Below are 15,647 nucleotides of genomic sequence, written 5' to 3'. Positions count from 1 at the left end.
CAGATGATTGGTGACGAAGGCAAGCGAGCGTTTATTTTGGCTCTGCTACTCATTTGTCTCACTGTCGCCGCCATTAAACAACACGGAGGCAATGTAAACCATGGAGTGTCGCGGAGTTATACCGTGATTCGAGGAGCACAGAGGCTTTGCCAAGGTGTGGTTTATTCAGCGAGAGGTTAATGTGTCCATAAAGGTAAACATGTGAGACACCAAAGGGGTCGAAATAACTCGCATCGGGAAAGGTTTGACAGAGCAGGAGGAGGGGGGACTATACAAGAAGGGTTTGTTGTGGTTTTCAGCAGCACTTGAGAAACGAGCGCAGACGCGAAACGGTAAGAGTTTGACATATTTTTCCTCATATAATCCGGATAATGACATGTTCTATGAGTGTACGTCCTATCAAATGTTTGTTAACTGTTGAAATTGACGGTAGCTACGTATGCTAGGTGGTTAGCCTGCCAGCTAGCAAGCTAACACTAAACACTGAAACATTAGTAACGCAATAAAACCTCTCGTCATGTGAATCAAATACCCAGGTTGTTAAACACGCTTCGTACTGTTACTGTAACAGCTGGCAGGCAATTTTAATTTCATTCACACCACTATCTCAGGCCGACCAGATGTAAGTTAGTTTACAAACTGCAGGAACACATACCTATTTATGTATCTAAAACACAATACTAGTTTATCATATGTATTGAGCTGTAAGAGGATTTACAAAAGCTTTTGTTTATGCCTCACATCTAACTAGATTTATCACCACAGTGAGACCATCCAAAGTCATCCACAATGACAGAACAGAAGGTAAAGTGGGTCTGTGACTACTGCACCTATGAAAACTGGCCTTCTGCAATCAAGTGTACTATGTGCCGTGCACAGAGGTCAAGAGGTCCCATCATCACAGAGGAACCTTACAAGAACAGCCCTGATCTGGACCCCAGTCTGGAGTGGGACCCTCCCAGAACTGAGAGTGGCAGCAGCCTCCTCATCTGCCCTGACTCCAGTGCTAGGCCAAGAGTCAGGTCAGCCAGCATGGCTGAGATTGCCAATAAGTGGTCCTGCCAGATATGCACCTACCTAAACTGGCCCCGGGCCATCCGCTGCACACAGTGCCTGTGTCAGCGCCCGAGGACCAGCAGTCCCACCGAGTCCCCCCAGACTTCAGGCTCCAACGCAGGCTGCCGTCCTGCTCTCCACTCCCCTGTGGATACCTGTGAGGAGTACAATGACAGAAACAGACTCAACACCCATCAGCAGCACTGGACATGCACAGCTTGCACTTACCAGAACTTGCCCAAAACTACAAAGTGTGTGGTGTGTGACCACCCCAAGCCCAACAACCAGGAAGCCATAGAGCTGGCCGAGTCTGCGGAGCCGACACCTATGATCAATGAGCAGGACAGGGCTCGGTGGAGGGGCAGTTGCAGTGGAGGCCAGGGCCAAAGAAGGTCCCCTCCCATGCCCAAGAGGGAAGACTATGTCAAAATGGACTTCCAGAGGATAGAGCTCGCAGCTGGAGCCATGAGCAGCAAAGAGGAACAAGAGGTCGACTTCAAGAAGCTAAAGCAGATTAGAAACCGAATGAGGAAAACAGACTGGCTGTTCCTCAATGCATGCGCTGGTGAGTTTTTATTTCGTTATTAATCAGAATCAGAATCAGAAACTGTTTATTGCCAAGTAACATACATTACAAGGAATTTGCTGTGGTCTGAAGGTGCTAATGTTTTGATAACAAATAAGTAGAATATATACATTCCATTTCAGAAAAATGAATCAACAAAAATGTTGATAAGATTAAGCCATTTGCAAGGAATCTCAAATGTGAATATTTGCTCCTTTGGTCTGTTTTATATCATTGTAAATTATATATATTTTGGGCTTTTGGATTGCTGGTTGAACAAAACAAACAATTTAAAGGCATCATTCTGGGCTCTGTGAATTTGTGATGCCATTTTTCACGTAATGTGGCATTTTCAATATTACGTCAATAAAAAATAATAAATGGATTACTCAGCACTGAAGATAATAAGTAGATCCAACTTTAATTTTTTCATTCTTTGCTTGTAGTGTGTCCCATGCATTTCAAAGTAATGATTGTAAATAGTCACAGTATTTATTGGGCTCTCATTATATGTGAGAATACTTTTGCCCTCATTTCCTCTGTGGCTCCCCTGAATGGTCTTACTGGTACAAAGAATCCATACATTTTTTTTCCTTGCAACAACACTTCTATTGTCACACCAGCTTTTTGTTTCCTTCCATGATGTCATGCTCTGTGATGACAAGGCGAAGCACTCCAGTCAGAGGCAACCGTTTGATTGTTTTTGCCCCACTGGCAAAACATTTGGTTTCCGCTTGGTCCTATTTTATTACGGTGCAGATGGTGCCTCACCCTGCGAAGGCCAAGGCTGCATAGTAGTGTGATCCACTTGGTGTTTTATTAATGAATGACAACACGTCTCGTTGTTTGCACTCCAAATATTGTAGTACAGCAGGAATTTTGAAAAACATGGGCTTGGCAAGCTCTGTGAGAAGGATTTAATTTCACAAGGTAGTGCTTCCAGGTGGAAAATATCCGCTGCAGTGAGATGATACTCCTCATCAACAAAGCATAAATGATGCTGAATGGCAGCATGATATAGATGTCTAGCAAAATGGCTAGTAGGAATTTGATCCAACTCATCACTGAACCCCTAGCTGCCCTTGCTGTGCCACTGAGAGTGTCTTTGAGAAACTGAGAGGGTGTGAGTGCTTCCCAGCCGGTGGGGATGAATGGGCCGTCTGGGCAGCGCAGTGAGAGTGGAGCCCGTGAACCAGAGACTCTCCTGGCTTGCAGTCAACAGACCCTGTAAACAGTGGTGCTTATGTGCTGAGCAGGGCGTCCTAGGAGGCAAAAATAGCCTTGACAAGACATGAACACTAGTCAACAAAAAAAAAAAGCAAAAAGGCATGAATACAGCACATGATCAGCGTCCTCCTGACCTTTGCACTGATTGCTCTCCCCAGCTTGTTGTTGTGGTGGAATAGCAACCATTACCCTTAGGTCACAGGGAGACAGTTTTTTCTACCTGAGAGACATTTCCAGCCTTTTTATTTATTTCTGAATACTGCCTTTTTATTCATACCATGTCAGCTGACTTTCAGTTTTGTAGCTTGTGTTACAGTTGAGCTCTTCAAAGTGTTTGTCAATGGAGGAAGTGCCTGAGTCGAGCAGCACATTATGGCCAAGCTAAGCACTTCCTCAGGTCTCACAACTTGATCTCACTTTGCTCTACTGTTCCCCCACGTTTCTGCTCTAATGTTTTTTCAGTGCTCTCTGTATTTGGGCCAAAATCAGATGATCCCATTCATTCTACTTTCCCACAGAAGGAAGCAGTTTATGTGATATTGTTCTTTTGTTTCACTGAAAGACTTTAACTGGCGAGTCTCGCAATTGCAGATAATGTTTGTCTGTATAAACATATTATGCTTATAGTTTAATGTTGCTCATGATTATGTTGTGTACAGTTTATATGATTTAGTGTGATTATAAAAACACATTGTGGTGTGTTTGCCTTCAGGCACTGGAAATTATCTTGTTGATCAGCTGAAAATTCTACCTAAAATAGTAGTGTCAGTTTGTTGAACTTGGTGTTCACAAATATTATTAACTCTTTAATGGCTGTAAGGTTTTTGCAATGCTAATTATTTGATTAATTTAAACAACAACGCAACGTTAATGTCTGTCCAGATGGCCACTATGTCAGATTACAGTAGGTTATTGTGGTTCTGCTGTGACTTGGTCGAGAGACATGTCAGACTGTGTTAAACACCCCACCGATATTTTCTTGCAGTTGTTTACGACATGCATGATGTGCAAAGGTGATCGGGCAGGAGGGGCCAGAGACAGACCTCTGGGATCAGTAAAGCTGTCATGTCGCAGTAGACTTTGTCAAACCTGGAGAGAGAAGGCAAAACATCCTGACATGCTAGTTTTTTTTTTAGTTGAAGAATCGTTCGTCTTCCTTTTTTACACACAGATAAAACAACAAATTGTCATGCCTGATGTTCAGGAGGCCCCATTTCTGGCTGTCTGGGCCATTTTGGGACTATTAATGTATAGTATGATCGTGGCATTAGGGGTTGTTAGTAAGGGTTTTAGAATTTAGTCCCAATTCAACTCTTATCTACTAATAACTTAAAGTACATTATGTACTAATCTTTATAGTATTGTGGCAGTTAGTAAATGAGACTGGTCTGACTGCGTACGTAAATGAAGAGACTGAGAACTGTCAATCAAACATTACACTGGAACATTACTTACTATTTCAAATTTTAAATCTTAGCAAAGAGAGAGGTCAGTATTCTTTCAAATATTTAATGCTTTATTTTTGCTTTTTTGAATGAATAATTCCACCATTTCTTTTTTCTGTTGCTGTTATTAGATAGGTATGGAGGCAGACAGAAAGCAAGGAAAGTGAGAGACGGGTGTGACATGCCTCACAGGTCCTTGGCTGGAATTGAACTGTGGACATTGTGGTTATATGGTATGCGCCTTAACTGTTGGGCTATCAGGACGTCCCTGCCATTTCTATTGTGCACTGCAATGCACACTTTTAGGAAGAACACACTGTGCTGGCACTACTTCACCAGCCAACCAGGTGTGTGGGTAACAAAGGACAAAATGTGAAAAAACAACTCAGCCACACTAGCTGGCTAACTGAAAGAATCCTTTTCATTTCATCAATGTGTTTCGGTGTTTTTTGCAATGTGAGACAGCGCACATCAACAGCACACTCAAGTATACTTTCTACTATCAACTACTATCATGACAACTTTAGCAAAAGCAAATTAAATCAAGGAAATAAACACTGCAAAACAGGTCACCACATTCCTTACTTTTTTTTTTTCTTATGAGGTCGAAGTCTCCAGCATGGCAGTAGCTACATTGCAGCCAAAATCATTTGGCATCTATTTATGGATCTGTGTTTGCAAAATATCACCCAGCATGTGTAAAAGCAGACTGGGCGTTCTTGGCATGTTCCGGTCCAGGTTCTGTCAAGGTAACTGTCCTTGAGAGAACATCCTCACATAAGGTGGTCTTTTGAAATTAACTTGTGCTTCAGTGTGCTACCTAGCTGCCGCGCATTTCACTCATAACAGATGTTGAGACTACGAGGTCCAAAGGAGGGGGAGGATGCTAATCTGCACAGACTGTCCTCTGTCTGACACAGCTTTCTGATAGCTCTGCATTATAAGCTACACTGCTCTGTCTGTTCTGCTATGTTGTAGCCTGACAGTGTGATAACTGTTCTCACACTGGGTTAGCTAGTGGCTACATCTAGAGGTCATCTGTACTCTGGGTTGACATCAAGAGCTACAGAGCTCTGTTCACTCTGATTCTTTTTGCATTTGACTATTTTCCTCTGGTTGAATTTATGTAAATTCTTCCCAGATTTGAATATTAATTGGTTGTGACTGAGAACACTATGATTTGACAGAACAGTTTGATGGATATTTCTGTAGTTCTTTCATTGAACATGGCAAGCTGTCTGTTACATATTGCCTCTATTACAAGCAAGGACATGGGGTTGGAACAGCTCCAAAAAGCCAGTCTAATCCATTTACAAAGAATAGGCCTGTTTTAAAAGGATTCCCATGTCTTTCTACATTAATTCATTTTCTTTGCAGATGTGTTTGAACAGGAAACACTAGTATTTGGCTTATTAGATTCACATACACTCAGGTGCTAGTTTATTAGGTACACCTTTACAACTTTATGGTCAATTTCGAGGTTGTATTTTGTATTGCTGTTGAGTGTATTGTGTTATACTGTGACTCTTTTCTAATATTTAGTTTTCTCTCATTGATATAAATGGCGTGCCCAATAAACTGGCAAGTGAATGTATATTCCTTGTGATGACAGCAAGGGCTTGTGTGTACCTGCTTGCAGTTGAGTTGTGACAGCTGGTGAATGTGTTTTTCTGAACAGCAATGTTCCTTCTTCCTTAAACATAAATGTAAACAATGTAGATGTGTGTCACCTCCATTTAACTTCAAAAGCAACTGCACCAGTATATTGAGGCACTGATCCATTTTTACATTTCAGTGTCTACATTTGTGTCCTATTTTCTGACCTTCCTTCCTCCTTCTTCCTCCCTCGGCTGCAGGCGTGGTGGAAGGAGACCTGGCGGCAGTCGAAGCCTACAAGTCGTCCGGTGGTGACATCGCCCGGCAGCTCACTGCTGACGAGGTGCAGCTCCTCAACCGGTCCTCTGCGTTTGATGTAGGCTTCACCCTGGTTCATCTGGCCATCCGCTTCCAGAGGCAGGACATGCTAACCATCCTGCTCACAGAGGTAAGCGTCCTTTATAGATGTTGTTTGTCTGTACCATTGTCTTTGAGCAAGTGGACCCAAAAATGTACAAGGAGTTTATTTAGCAGGTTGTCCCTTGATTAAACCCTCTCTTCACACATATTTCTGCACATGAATTCATCAAGCAGAAGAATCAGTAGACTTGTATGAAGAGTTTCATAAAAAAATAATTGCTAACTACCTGTAATCTTTTGACCTCCTTTACAGGAGTACATTATAAAACTCTGACAACCGAATTTGTTGTATTATACAAGAAAACGTTGGGAGTGTTTCTGTAGTTTTGATGCTATTCTGTACTTCTCCTTGTCAACCACGTCAGTCTATAATTGTTCTGCGCCAGAGTAGACGATATATAGCAGATGCCTGTAATGCCTATAATTACAGCAGTAGTGCACTTTGAGGATTAGGTGGAGGATTAGCCTGGCTGCAGTCCTGTCACTGGTTCCTAATGGACGTGATGCCACAGAGCTGATGTGGTTTGCAAGGAGGGCACGCAATGATTAGGAAAGGCACAGAGGGCTGCAGCGTGAAACAAGTCACCGAGGTTGGAAAAGAAAGATGGCCTCTTCACTGTGTGGACAGAATTTGATCCTCAATATAACAAATACATACAACATGTACATTGAGTGTATATAAATAGGGCTTAGGGATGTGAAACCGTTCATATATGAATTAACTATGAATAAACGTTTTCATGTCCAAATGAATGAACAAAAGTTCTTAAAGATCTACTTGACGTATAGCTATATTTTCTTTAAAATTAAGGGATTTACTTGCTAGTGAATTTCACACTGATAAAATTAACCTAATTAACCTAACCTAACTTAATTGGTCTATCAAATTATTGATATTGAGGTAATCCTGTTAAATTGCATCCAAAACAGGTCATGAAACCTGTTTATGTCCTTTGTTTTTGATATACTTGTATCATGAGTATCTGATCATGCCTCTATTGGTGTATTTACCTCTCTGTGTGTGTGTGTGTCTTTTAGGTGAGCCAGCAGGCAGCTAAGTGCATCCCTTCCATGGTGTGTCCCGAGCTGACGGAGCAGATCCGCAGGGAGATTGCAGCCTCGCTACATCAACGCAAAGGGGACTTCGCCTGTTACTTCCTCACTGACCTGGTCACCTTCACCCTGCCTGCAGGTACCCACAATATCTTGATGATCACATCACTTTGCATATTGGACTTTCTTGCATATGTGTAATCTAACACCTTCTCTGTTTATACCTAAATACATTTTGCTTTATTGTCCTCCATTGAACTTCCTTTTTTCTGTAGCCTCAATAAACACTTCAATTTAACAACATCTAGCGCAAAAAGAGGTCTGTAGATGAAGGGTAGAATGGAAAAAAAAACTGTGGGATTTTTGGGATTGTATTCATGCATAAATTTGTAAAAAATCTGTAGAATTTTCCTCTAAATAGTATTAATGTACAACAAATGTTTTCCCACCCTCACTGGAGAATTGGAGGAATGACGGCTAGCCTTGTTGTGCAACATTGCTCAGAGAGACAGTGCCCGTCCCTGTGGTGTAATGTCGTCACTGACATGACATGCACTTTGCTTTTCAGACTTACCAGTTGTATTCTGATTCAGAGCCGCCGGTGCTGCTGGGATGAAAGATTATGCAGGCTTCACTGATAGATTTGAATTTTTTTTTCTCGCATTATGCCAAGTATTTCTTTGCAGACTGCATTTGGCCCGAGGCCAGCTGCAGGACGCTCTCCCTCTGTTTCTGTCCCTCTCTCTTTCAGACAAAGCCAGTGCCATTCACTATTGAGCCAGAGAATAGCCACCAGTGTTCTGGCTTTGTGTGTGCACAGTTCAATACACACAGAAACACAACATGCTGTACAGAGCCTGTGCTTACAGTGTGCCATTGACAAAATGTCAGCCCTGAATGGAATTGCAAAGAACATCCCCTCTGTGTGTCATTACTGTAGCATTTCTGTTGCCCTCTGTGCTGTGTACCATTAGCTTTTAATGAGCATGATAACAATATCTTTCCCGTGTGTCTTTGCAGATATAGAGGACTTGCCGCCTGCTGTCCAAGAGAAGCTGTTTGATGAGGTGTTGGATCGAGATGTGCAGAAAGGTACCAGAGATTTATTCATGTTCATGTCTGGTATCTGCAGGTATTCCCAGTCTGCATTCATTCAAGTCCAATCACATGTGTTAAGACGCAATGGGTTTTGGTTACCTGTGATTCATGATCTGGCTGTGCCGTGGAACCAGTCCAAAAACCAGCATCTGCTCTTGTGTTGTCTCCAACCAGCTCACCACCTCCTGCTTCACCTTCTATAACCTCTCTAATTAGGTTAAATAAGCTCACTGGTTTCCCTCCCACACCCTTAATGACACACTCCCAGGACTGCACTCTGGGTGTGTGTGAATGCTTGTGAACATTCACGTGCGTTTGTGTGTTGTAGTGAAAGTATCAGAGGAGTCGTGCAAATAAACTGGGTTGCTGTTTGGTTTTTGCATTGAAAGTACCAGGCAAGCAGTAAAGGTGTGTTTAATAATATTACAGGAGGAAAGAAAAATGCTGCAAAGCAGGTTATGCGACGCATAATTTGTTTCCATATCGAGTAGCTGCAGCAGTCGCATATGTAACACAGCATCTATGCATCACATGCTGAGTTTTTTAAGATTAAGGAGATTTTCATCCCCCTTTTAAATTCTGGGTGGTCTCATAATTTGTTCATTGGTCAGCTGAGGAAAAAAATGTTTGTTTTCAACGTTTTTCTCATCTAAAAGGTTCAAACTCTAAAACTATTGTCCTGCTTCTCTAGGAGAAGGTCCCCCTTGTTTTTACAGTTCGACAAAAATGGGCTTGAACATGACTCAATGCAACCTGTCCTGCTATTTGTGCCCTCACTCGACACACATGCATTTTGTCTGCCTGTGTGTAGAGCTGGAAGAGGAATCTCCTGTCATCAACTGGTCTCTGGAGCTGGGCACGCGCCTGGACAGTCGTCTGTACGCCTTGTGGAACCGCACAGCCGGAGACTGTCTGTTGGACTCTGTTCTACAGGCCACCTGGGGAATCTACGACAAGGACTCTGTTCTCCGCAAGACCCTCCATGACAGCCTGCATGACTGCTCCCACTGGTGAGACACCCAACCCTACACAGAGTCCCTATGGTCAATCCAGGAAACAGTTTTATTACTTGAAATAGTTTGTTTCTCAGGGGTCATGTAGCCCACTGCATATTGAAGTATTTGTCCGTGTGTGTGTGTGTGTGTGTGTGTGTGTTATGGGGATAGAACTGCATATTGTATATTTGCATTTATTTTTATGACTGTTTTGTGTACTTCTGCACCTTGACCACCAGAATTTCCCTATATGGGATAAGAAAGTTTACCTTGACCTTGAAATAGTGTAATGCATTATGCAAAATGCCACCTGTATTTGATTTTTGTAGACAAGTTTTCCTGGTTGTATGGAGCCAGTGGATGGCCAATGCAGTCAAGCCCTGTAGGCAGTTTAGTGGTTTTGATCATTTGATCATTCATATTTACATACTTCCCTCACACAGTCAAATACAGGAGGTTTGATTACTTAGTAAAGGTTGGACATGAAAGAGAAGTATATGTGTTGCAGTAGGAATGTGAATGATTTTGTCTATTATACATTTTGGACTCTTTTTTTATAAAAAGTGTTTTAACTTAAGTCATCTAAATTCAGTTTTTCAATGGTCTTTTGATGTAGTTATTTTTTGCAGTTGATTTTTTCATGAAATACTGTTTCATGAATGTTAAATGTTTGTTCTCCATGCACTACTTTCTGTTTGTAGTGTGAAGGGTGACCGTCTGATTCAGTTGAACTTAGATAATAGAAAATAGTCTAATATGTAACTTTCTTTAGGTTTTACACACGCTGGAAGGAGTGGGAGTCGTGGTACTCGCAGAGTTTCGGTTTGCATTTCTCCCTGAGAGAGGAGCAGTGGCAGGAGGACTGGGCGTTCATCCTGTCTTTGGCTAGTCAGGTAATTATGAGGTTTACTCACTTCCTTCCTCTAGTTCACCATCAATTGAAAGACAGAAAAAGGCCCAGTATGGTGCGGTCGGTCTGTAAAGGGAGAGGGTGAGCTTCCTGTGAATGTATTACGAGGGGTTAGAAGTTGTGAGGAACAGGGAGTAATACTTCTTGGAAAATAAAATATATAAATTGATGCATTGTCACAGGCAAAATGGCAGGTTCCTGACCAAAAAGATGTGTACTTTCGGTTGTTGGAAATTCAGATGTCATCTAATAGAAATGGCAAGTTAATTATTTAGTGAGTGTGACTTGCTTTAGAAGATCATTAAACTGCCTGGCACACATTTAGAAATGCAGGAGGTTCACCTCCTCATCTGTTGCACAGAAAGAACAAACCGTGTACTGTCATCTTTTTTTTGGTTTTGGAGATGAACACACCATGTTTTGTTCTTATTGTTGTTGCTGCCGGGGGGAAAAAGTTAAAGAAGAAGATCTTCCTTCTCCTGTTTAAAGGCACCCTGTGGATTTTTCTTGTATACAAGCTGTATACAAGTAATTTTTAAATTCAGTAACACATTGTGTTGTAACACACATGTTGAATGCATTTATTTCCTAAATAACAAGGTCAATCAGAGGAATAGCTTGGAGTCTCTGCAGTGTGAAGGAGTGTGTATCATGTCACCTGCATTCTTATGTACTTACTGTACATGTGCGTCCTTATTTGTGTGCTAGTAGAGCATGGTTTTCAAACAAAACAGGGACCTGCTCATCAAACATTGATTCATACTCCACAGGGTAAATTTGACTTCCTGTAAGTTCACAGCAGCTGTGGCCAGGTTTTAGATTTCAGTGTGGATATTAATTTACATTTCTGTCATGTCCTTTCACTGCAATTTGCAGGAGCCACCATCTTAGAGTTATTAAAAAATTGTCATTAAATGGTCAGACCAGTTCAACTTCCTTTGAAAGAACACCTAGTTCAGTGTACTTTGGAGCATACTTGAACCCTAAGAAAGATTTGAACTGTATGATCTACATAAACGACTAAAACTGGGACAGTGTGAGGTAGACAGTCTCAGTATGGACGCCAAGTTGTAACCGCAAGATCCTCTACTGTCAACACACATACATATACTCATAAATGCGCAAAATGGTGAAAGCAATTTAATACTCAGTATTGATCAGCTTTGTCTTATCTTAATGCTTTTGGAGTGTTGCTCATTACGTTTCATGCCAATAAAGTAAATTGGATTGAATTGCATTGAACTGAATGGGAGACATAGTTGGAATAGTAGCACTGTGGAGGGTGGAGGACATAAGCAATTATTATAGATCTCCCTAAGATGGAGTTGTAGATTGACAGACAGCTCATCTGCTTGGCTGGCACGCCTGCTGAAGCAGCACTCCTTCCCAACATGTGACCTTGGGATTACAGGTTTAACTCAGAGAGCCACTCCACCGGCAGTATAAACAAACACAGCAAAAGCTACCATGTGATAACCTAGTCTGAGGCTTTGACAGTGATGGAGAAATGAGATCCAAAGGATAAGATCATCCTTTGTATATCCCGTCGCGCGAGTGTGGATGACTTTGAAGCCCCCCCCTTTTAACATGAAATGTCATTGTAGCTGTGGTATATTTAAAAGCAGTTATGCAGTCTGCTTTGTGCTTATGCAGATAGTACAACTGAGAGATGAGGGGGGGGGGGAGGCAGGCATGAAGACGCACTCAGAGCTGCTTGTGTTGCAGGTTCAGTGTGCAGGAACCTCTGTTTTGTAATAAGATCACAGTACTTGACAGTCTCAGCCCTCTTCACTATTTTTAGTCGTATTAATATTGAATGTACAATTGGGCGAAGTCAATAAGATTACAGCTACTGTATGATGTGTCATTTTTTGTTTCTCTTTTTCCTCCTCTCAGCCCGGGGCCAGCCTGGAGCAGACCCACATTTTTGTTCTCGCACACATTCTTCGCAGACCGATCATAGTCTACGGAGTGAAATACTACAAAAGTTTCCGTGGGGAAACGTTAGGATACACTCGTTTTCAAGGTGAGGCAGCATTCAGCCTGGGAGATTTTAATAGTAATTTGTAAAAAGACTCTGCAAATGTTTTGAGTGATTCTTCTTTAAAGCATACAAAGTACAAATAGACATGTTTTCTCTTTGGGTGCTTGAGTCTTGCTCATAGCCTCTTTTATAACTTGGCAGAAAGTTATCTGAAAGTTGAAGTTGTATATCAAATCCAGAGAGAGCTGGGGTGTGTAGTCGCTATGTAACACAGAATATCTTGAGGGGGAAGGTGGGGGGAGGTTGTACTCCTGAAGAAGCAGGGCACCAGGCTGCACCACAGAGCTGCTCTCTGCTGACAATGGCCAGTTGTTTTCAGTGGGCTGAAACGCAGCCACTTCTGATGTCAGGTCAGATTTGAGATGGTGCTTGGCCCCAACTGACATGTGAGTGTACAGCTGCAGGGCCTGCTCCTCCCAGGTGGCTCGAGTGTTGTGGCATACTGTAGCTCCCAGCTGGTCTGACTTGCTCTGCGTGTGGGTGTTTGTTTAGGTGTGTACCTGCCTCTGTTATGGGAGCAAAGTTTCTGCTGGAAGAGCCCCATCGCCCTGGGCTACACGCGGGGCCACTTCTCGGCCCTGGTGGCCATGGAGAACGACGGCTACGACAATCGTGGTGCGGGCGCCAACCTCAATACTGACGACGATGTCACAGTCACTTTCTTGCCACTCGTGGACAGCGAGAGGAAGCTGCTGCACATTCACTTCCTGTCTGCACAAGAGGTAGGGACTGATGCTATGATGTACAGCTCGAGATATTTATATTTTCAAAAGTCTGTGAATTTAACTGTTTGTTTTGATGTTTAATATTGAAATAAATAAATCTCTACAGTAGTAGAGATGCAACGTACTTGGATTTTCATCCAAAAATCATTTTAACTCCTTTTACAAAAACTAGTGTCTTTGAAAATTGGTTAAAAAAAAAATGCAATACATGACTGTGCTCACCAGTAGTTTCACATCTTTTAAAATACGTCCCATTTTGTTCGGTAACGACTAACATACGTGTTTTGTCTGCGACTCAGATGGGCAACGAGGAGCAGCAGGAGAAGCTGCTGAGGGAATGGCTGGACTGCTGCGTTACAGAAGGAGGCATGCTGGCAGCAATGCAGAAGAGCTCCCGCCGCCGTAACCACCCTCTGGTCACCCAGATGGTGGAGAAGTGGTTGGACAGATATCGCCAGATCCGCCCCTGTGCCTCTCTGTCTGACGGCGAGGAAGAGGAGGACGAAGACGAGTGAGTGAGGGGAGCTAGAGAAGAAAGAAAGAGCTCTTCAATCTGAGACTGGACACTGTTGGCTCTGGGAGAGTACCTTACTATTTACATTTCTTTTTTTCCATTCTCCAAAATGTAAATCTTCAACTTGTAATAATGCATGTGTTCTGTGAACTCTGTGGTAGAAAAAAACCAGCACCAACCAACAGAATCCTGATTACTGCTCCTATGAAAGCACATCAAGTCCACTTAGTTTGCCTTCCTGTACCCCGATTTCTCCCTGTTTGTTATCAAAATAATTATCTCGACCCGAGAGAAAAACTAGGACATATAGGAAAATATACTGTATTTAAGAAAATCCAGAAGCCGCACTAGAGAAATTTCATTTACAGAATTGCCTGACAGAAATTTGCTTAAAACTGAGAGGATGCTAATCCTTGTGTGTGTGTGTGTGTGTGTGTGTGTGTGTGTGTGTGTGTGTGTGTGTGTGTGTGTGTGTGTGTGTGTGTGTGTGTGTGTTAAGGTTTAAAGAGCACCTGTTTTCCTGATTGCTGATCCCTCTGCGAACCCCCTTCTGATGTTGGATTTATTTATTTGTTTAGGAGAGTTAGCGCACGGAGGCGATACCTTTTGTTCTGCCCCGTTTTATCTGTGTTCCGTTTTGATCCGTTCAGTCTTGAAGTATTTTATTTTGCACAGATTATACCTACATTCTGTGAGGGGGAGGGGGAAAAAGGACGTACAAGTTTACTGACATTTTTACGTGTGATTTAGTAGCCCATTGTCATGTTAGAGTGGGTGGTGGGGAAAAGAGAACCAAACACTCTGCCTCTTTCTATAGAGTGCATTAATATTAAATTTGACTCACTTGCATCCTCTTTGTTGCCATTTTATTTGTTGTTTCTCATTCTTGTGATGTTTGGATTAGTTAAGACTGTTGTGTTTGACTTGAGAATTGACTAGTTTGAAAAATGTTTTCATCCTGCCATAGCTGTTACTGATGATGGTGGATGGGAATGTTTTAAAGTTTGATTTGCCTGTTTGATTGTTGATAACATACAAGGACACAGTCAATAATGCTCCCACCATCTAAATATAGTCCAGATCACAGCAGGATGGACCCCTCTTGAAGTGCGAAGTTGAAGCCCGTTTGAAAACACGATACATTTTTTTGTTTTTGGAAGAATTAGGCCAAAATCACACATTTGTATTTCTGCCATCGCCCTCTTGGGAGCATCCTGTGATTCAAAACCTTAACTCAGAATTTCTCTCTCCGTTGTAACTAAGATGTAATGTTCAATAGCGCCACTATAGCAGAAAGGGAATATGTGATGAGAAAACATCCAGATGGCTTACAAGAGTTGATCTTTCTTTGTACATTTAATGTTCTGGGGAAAAACACACAGAGTTACTAGAACTACAGTGAGCTTTCCATCGTCAACAAATGGAATTAGTGTTAAATAAATAACAGCCTAGTAAGATTAAATTTTCTAACGAGAGCCAACATTTTGTTGTTCAATTTTTAGCTTCATTGTGGCTTGTTTTTATGGCTTATTGGGTCACATTTGCTGCATTTCATTTTCTGTTATCAGGACTTGTTTATGCTTTGGCGCCCCCCTGTGATAAAGGATAAAACTATAAGGATGACAACACAGATCATGTAAGACAACATACTGCTCTGATAATACAACAACAGACAGCTGGTTCTCAGAATCGTATCTTTTATTTGAACTGCACTGAATGCTAAATGTTCACCTTGTACAAGAAACAAATACAAATACTCACACTAAAAACAAAAACATACTGCTGGCTGCCTCTTCTGCTATTGTTGGGACACTAAGTAGGAGTTTCTGCTATTGCTCTTACAGAGTACAGGATGCCCCAAAGAACCTGGCCTTCAATAGAACAAAGAAAATATAAGAAGGAGAGAAGAGAGAGGGTGGATCACATAGGACTATGGTTATAGGAACATTTAACTAGGCAATACAAATCTAACAGGACTCTTCAAAACTCTTTAACACCA

At 42.0% G+C, this 15,647-nt stretch overlaps 1 protein-coding gene across 1 annotated transcript; it reads left to right on the top strand.

Moving 5' to 3' along the window:
• The first annotated feature begins 204 nt into the window (after positions 1–204).
• On the top strand, positions 205–14,502 carry zranb1a (zinc finger, RAN-binding domain containing 1a). Its single transcript, XM_070926693.1, has 10 exons — positions 205–332; positions 766–1,621; positions 6,150–6,337; positions 7,348–7,501; positions 8,383–8,454; positions 9,272–9,470; positions 10,228–10,348; positions 12,262–12,391; positions 12,902–13,131; positions 13,434–14,502. Exons 2-10 carry the CDS (start codon positions 790–792, stop codon positions 13,647–13,649), a joined length of 2,142 nt encoding a protein of 713 aa, XP_070782794.1. The 5' UTR covers positions 205–332; positions 766–789; the 3' UTR covers positions 13,650–14,502.
• Positions 14,503–15,647: the final 1,145 nt, after the last annotated feature.

The sequence above is a fragment of the Enoplosus armatus genome, chromosome 20 (genome assembly GCF_043641665.1).
Source record: "Enoplosus armatus isolate fEnoArm2 chromosome 20, fEnoArm2.hap1, whole genome shotgun sequence".
Taxonomy (NCBI): domain Eukaryota; kingdom Metazoa; phylum Chordata; class Actinopteri; order Centrarchiformes; family Enoplosidae; genus Enoplosus; species Enoplosus armatus.
Note: the sequence above shows the minus strand (reverse complement) of the source record. Positions and strands in the feature narration are given on the sequence as shown.

Bases quoted from the DNA above. Each gene is read 5' to 3' on its own strand.
- zranb1a (XM_070926693.1), top strand. From the start codon at position 790: ATGACAGAACAGAAGGTAAAGTGGGTCTGTGACTACTGCACCTATGAA. The intron at 12,392-12,901 runs GTGAGGCAGCAT...GTGTTTGTTTAG, and splicing joins AGGATACACTCGTTTTCAAG to GTGTGTACCTGCCTCTGTTA. The intron at 13,132-13,433 runs GTAGGGACTGAT...TCTGCGACTCAG, and splicing joins ACTTCCTGTCTGCACAAGAG to ATGGGCAACGAGGAGCAGCA.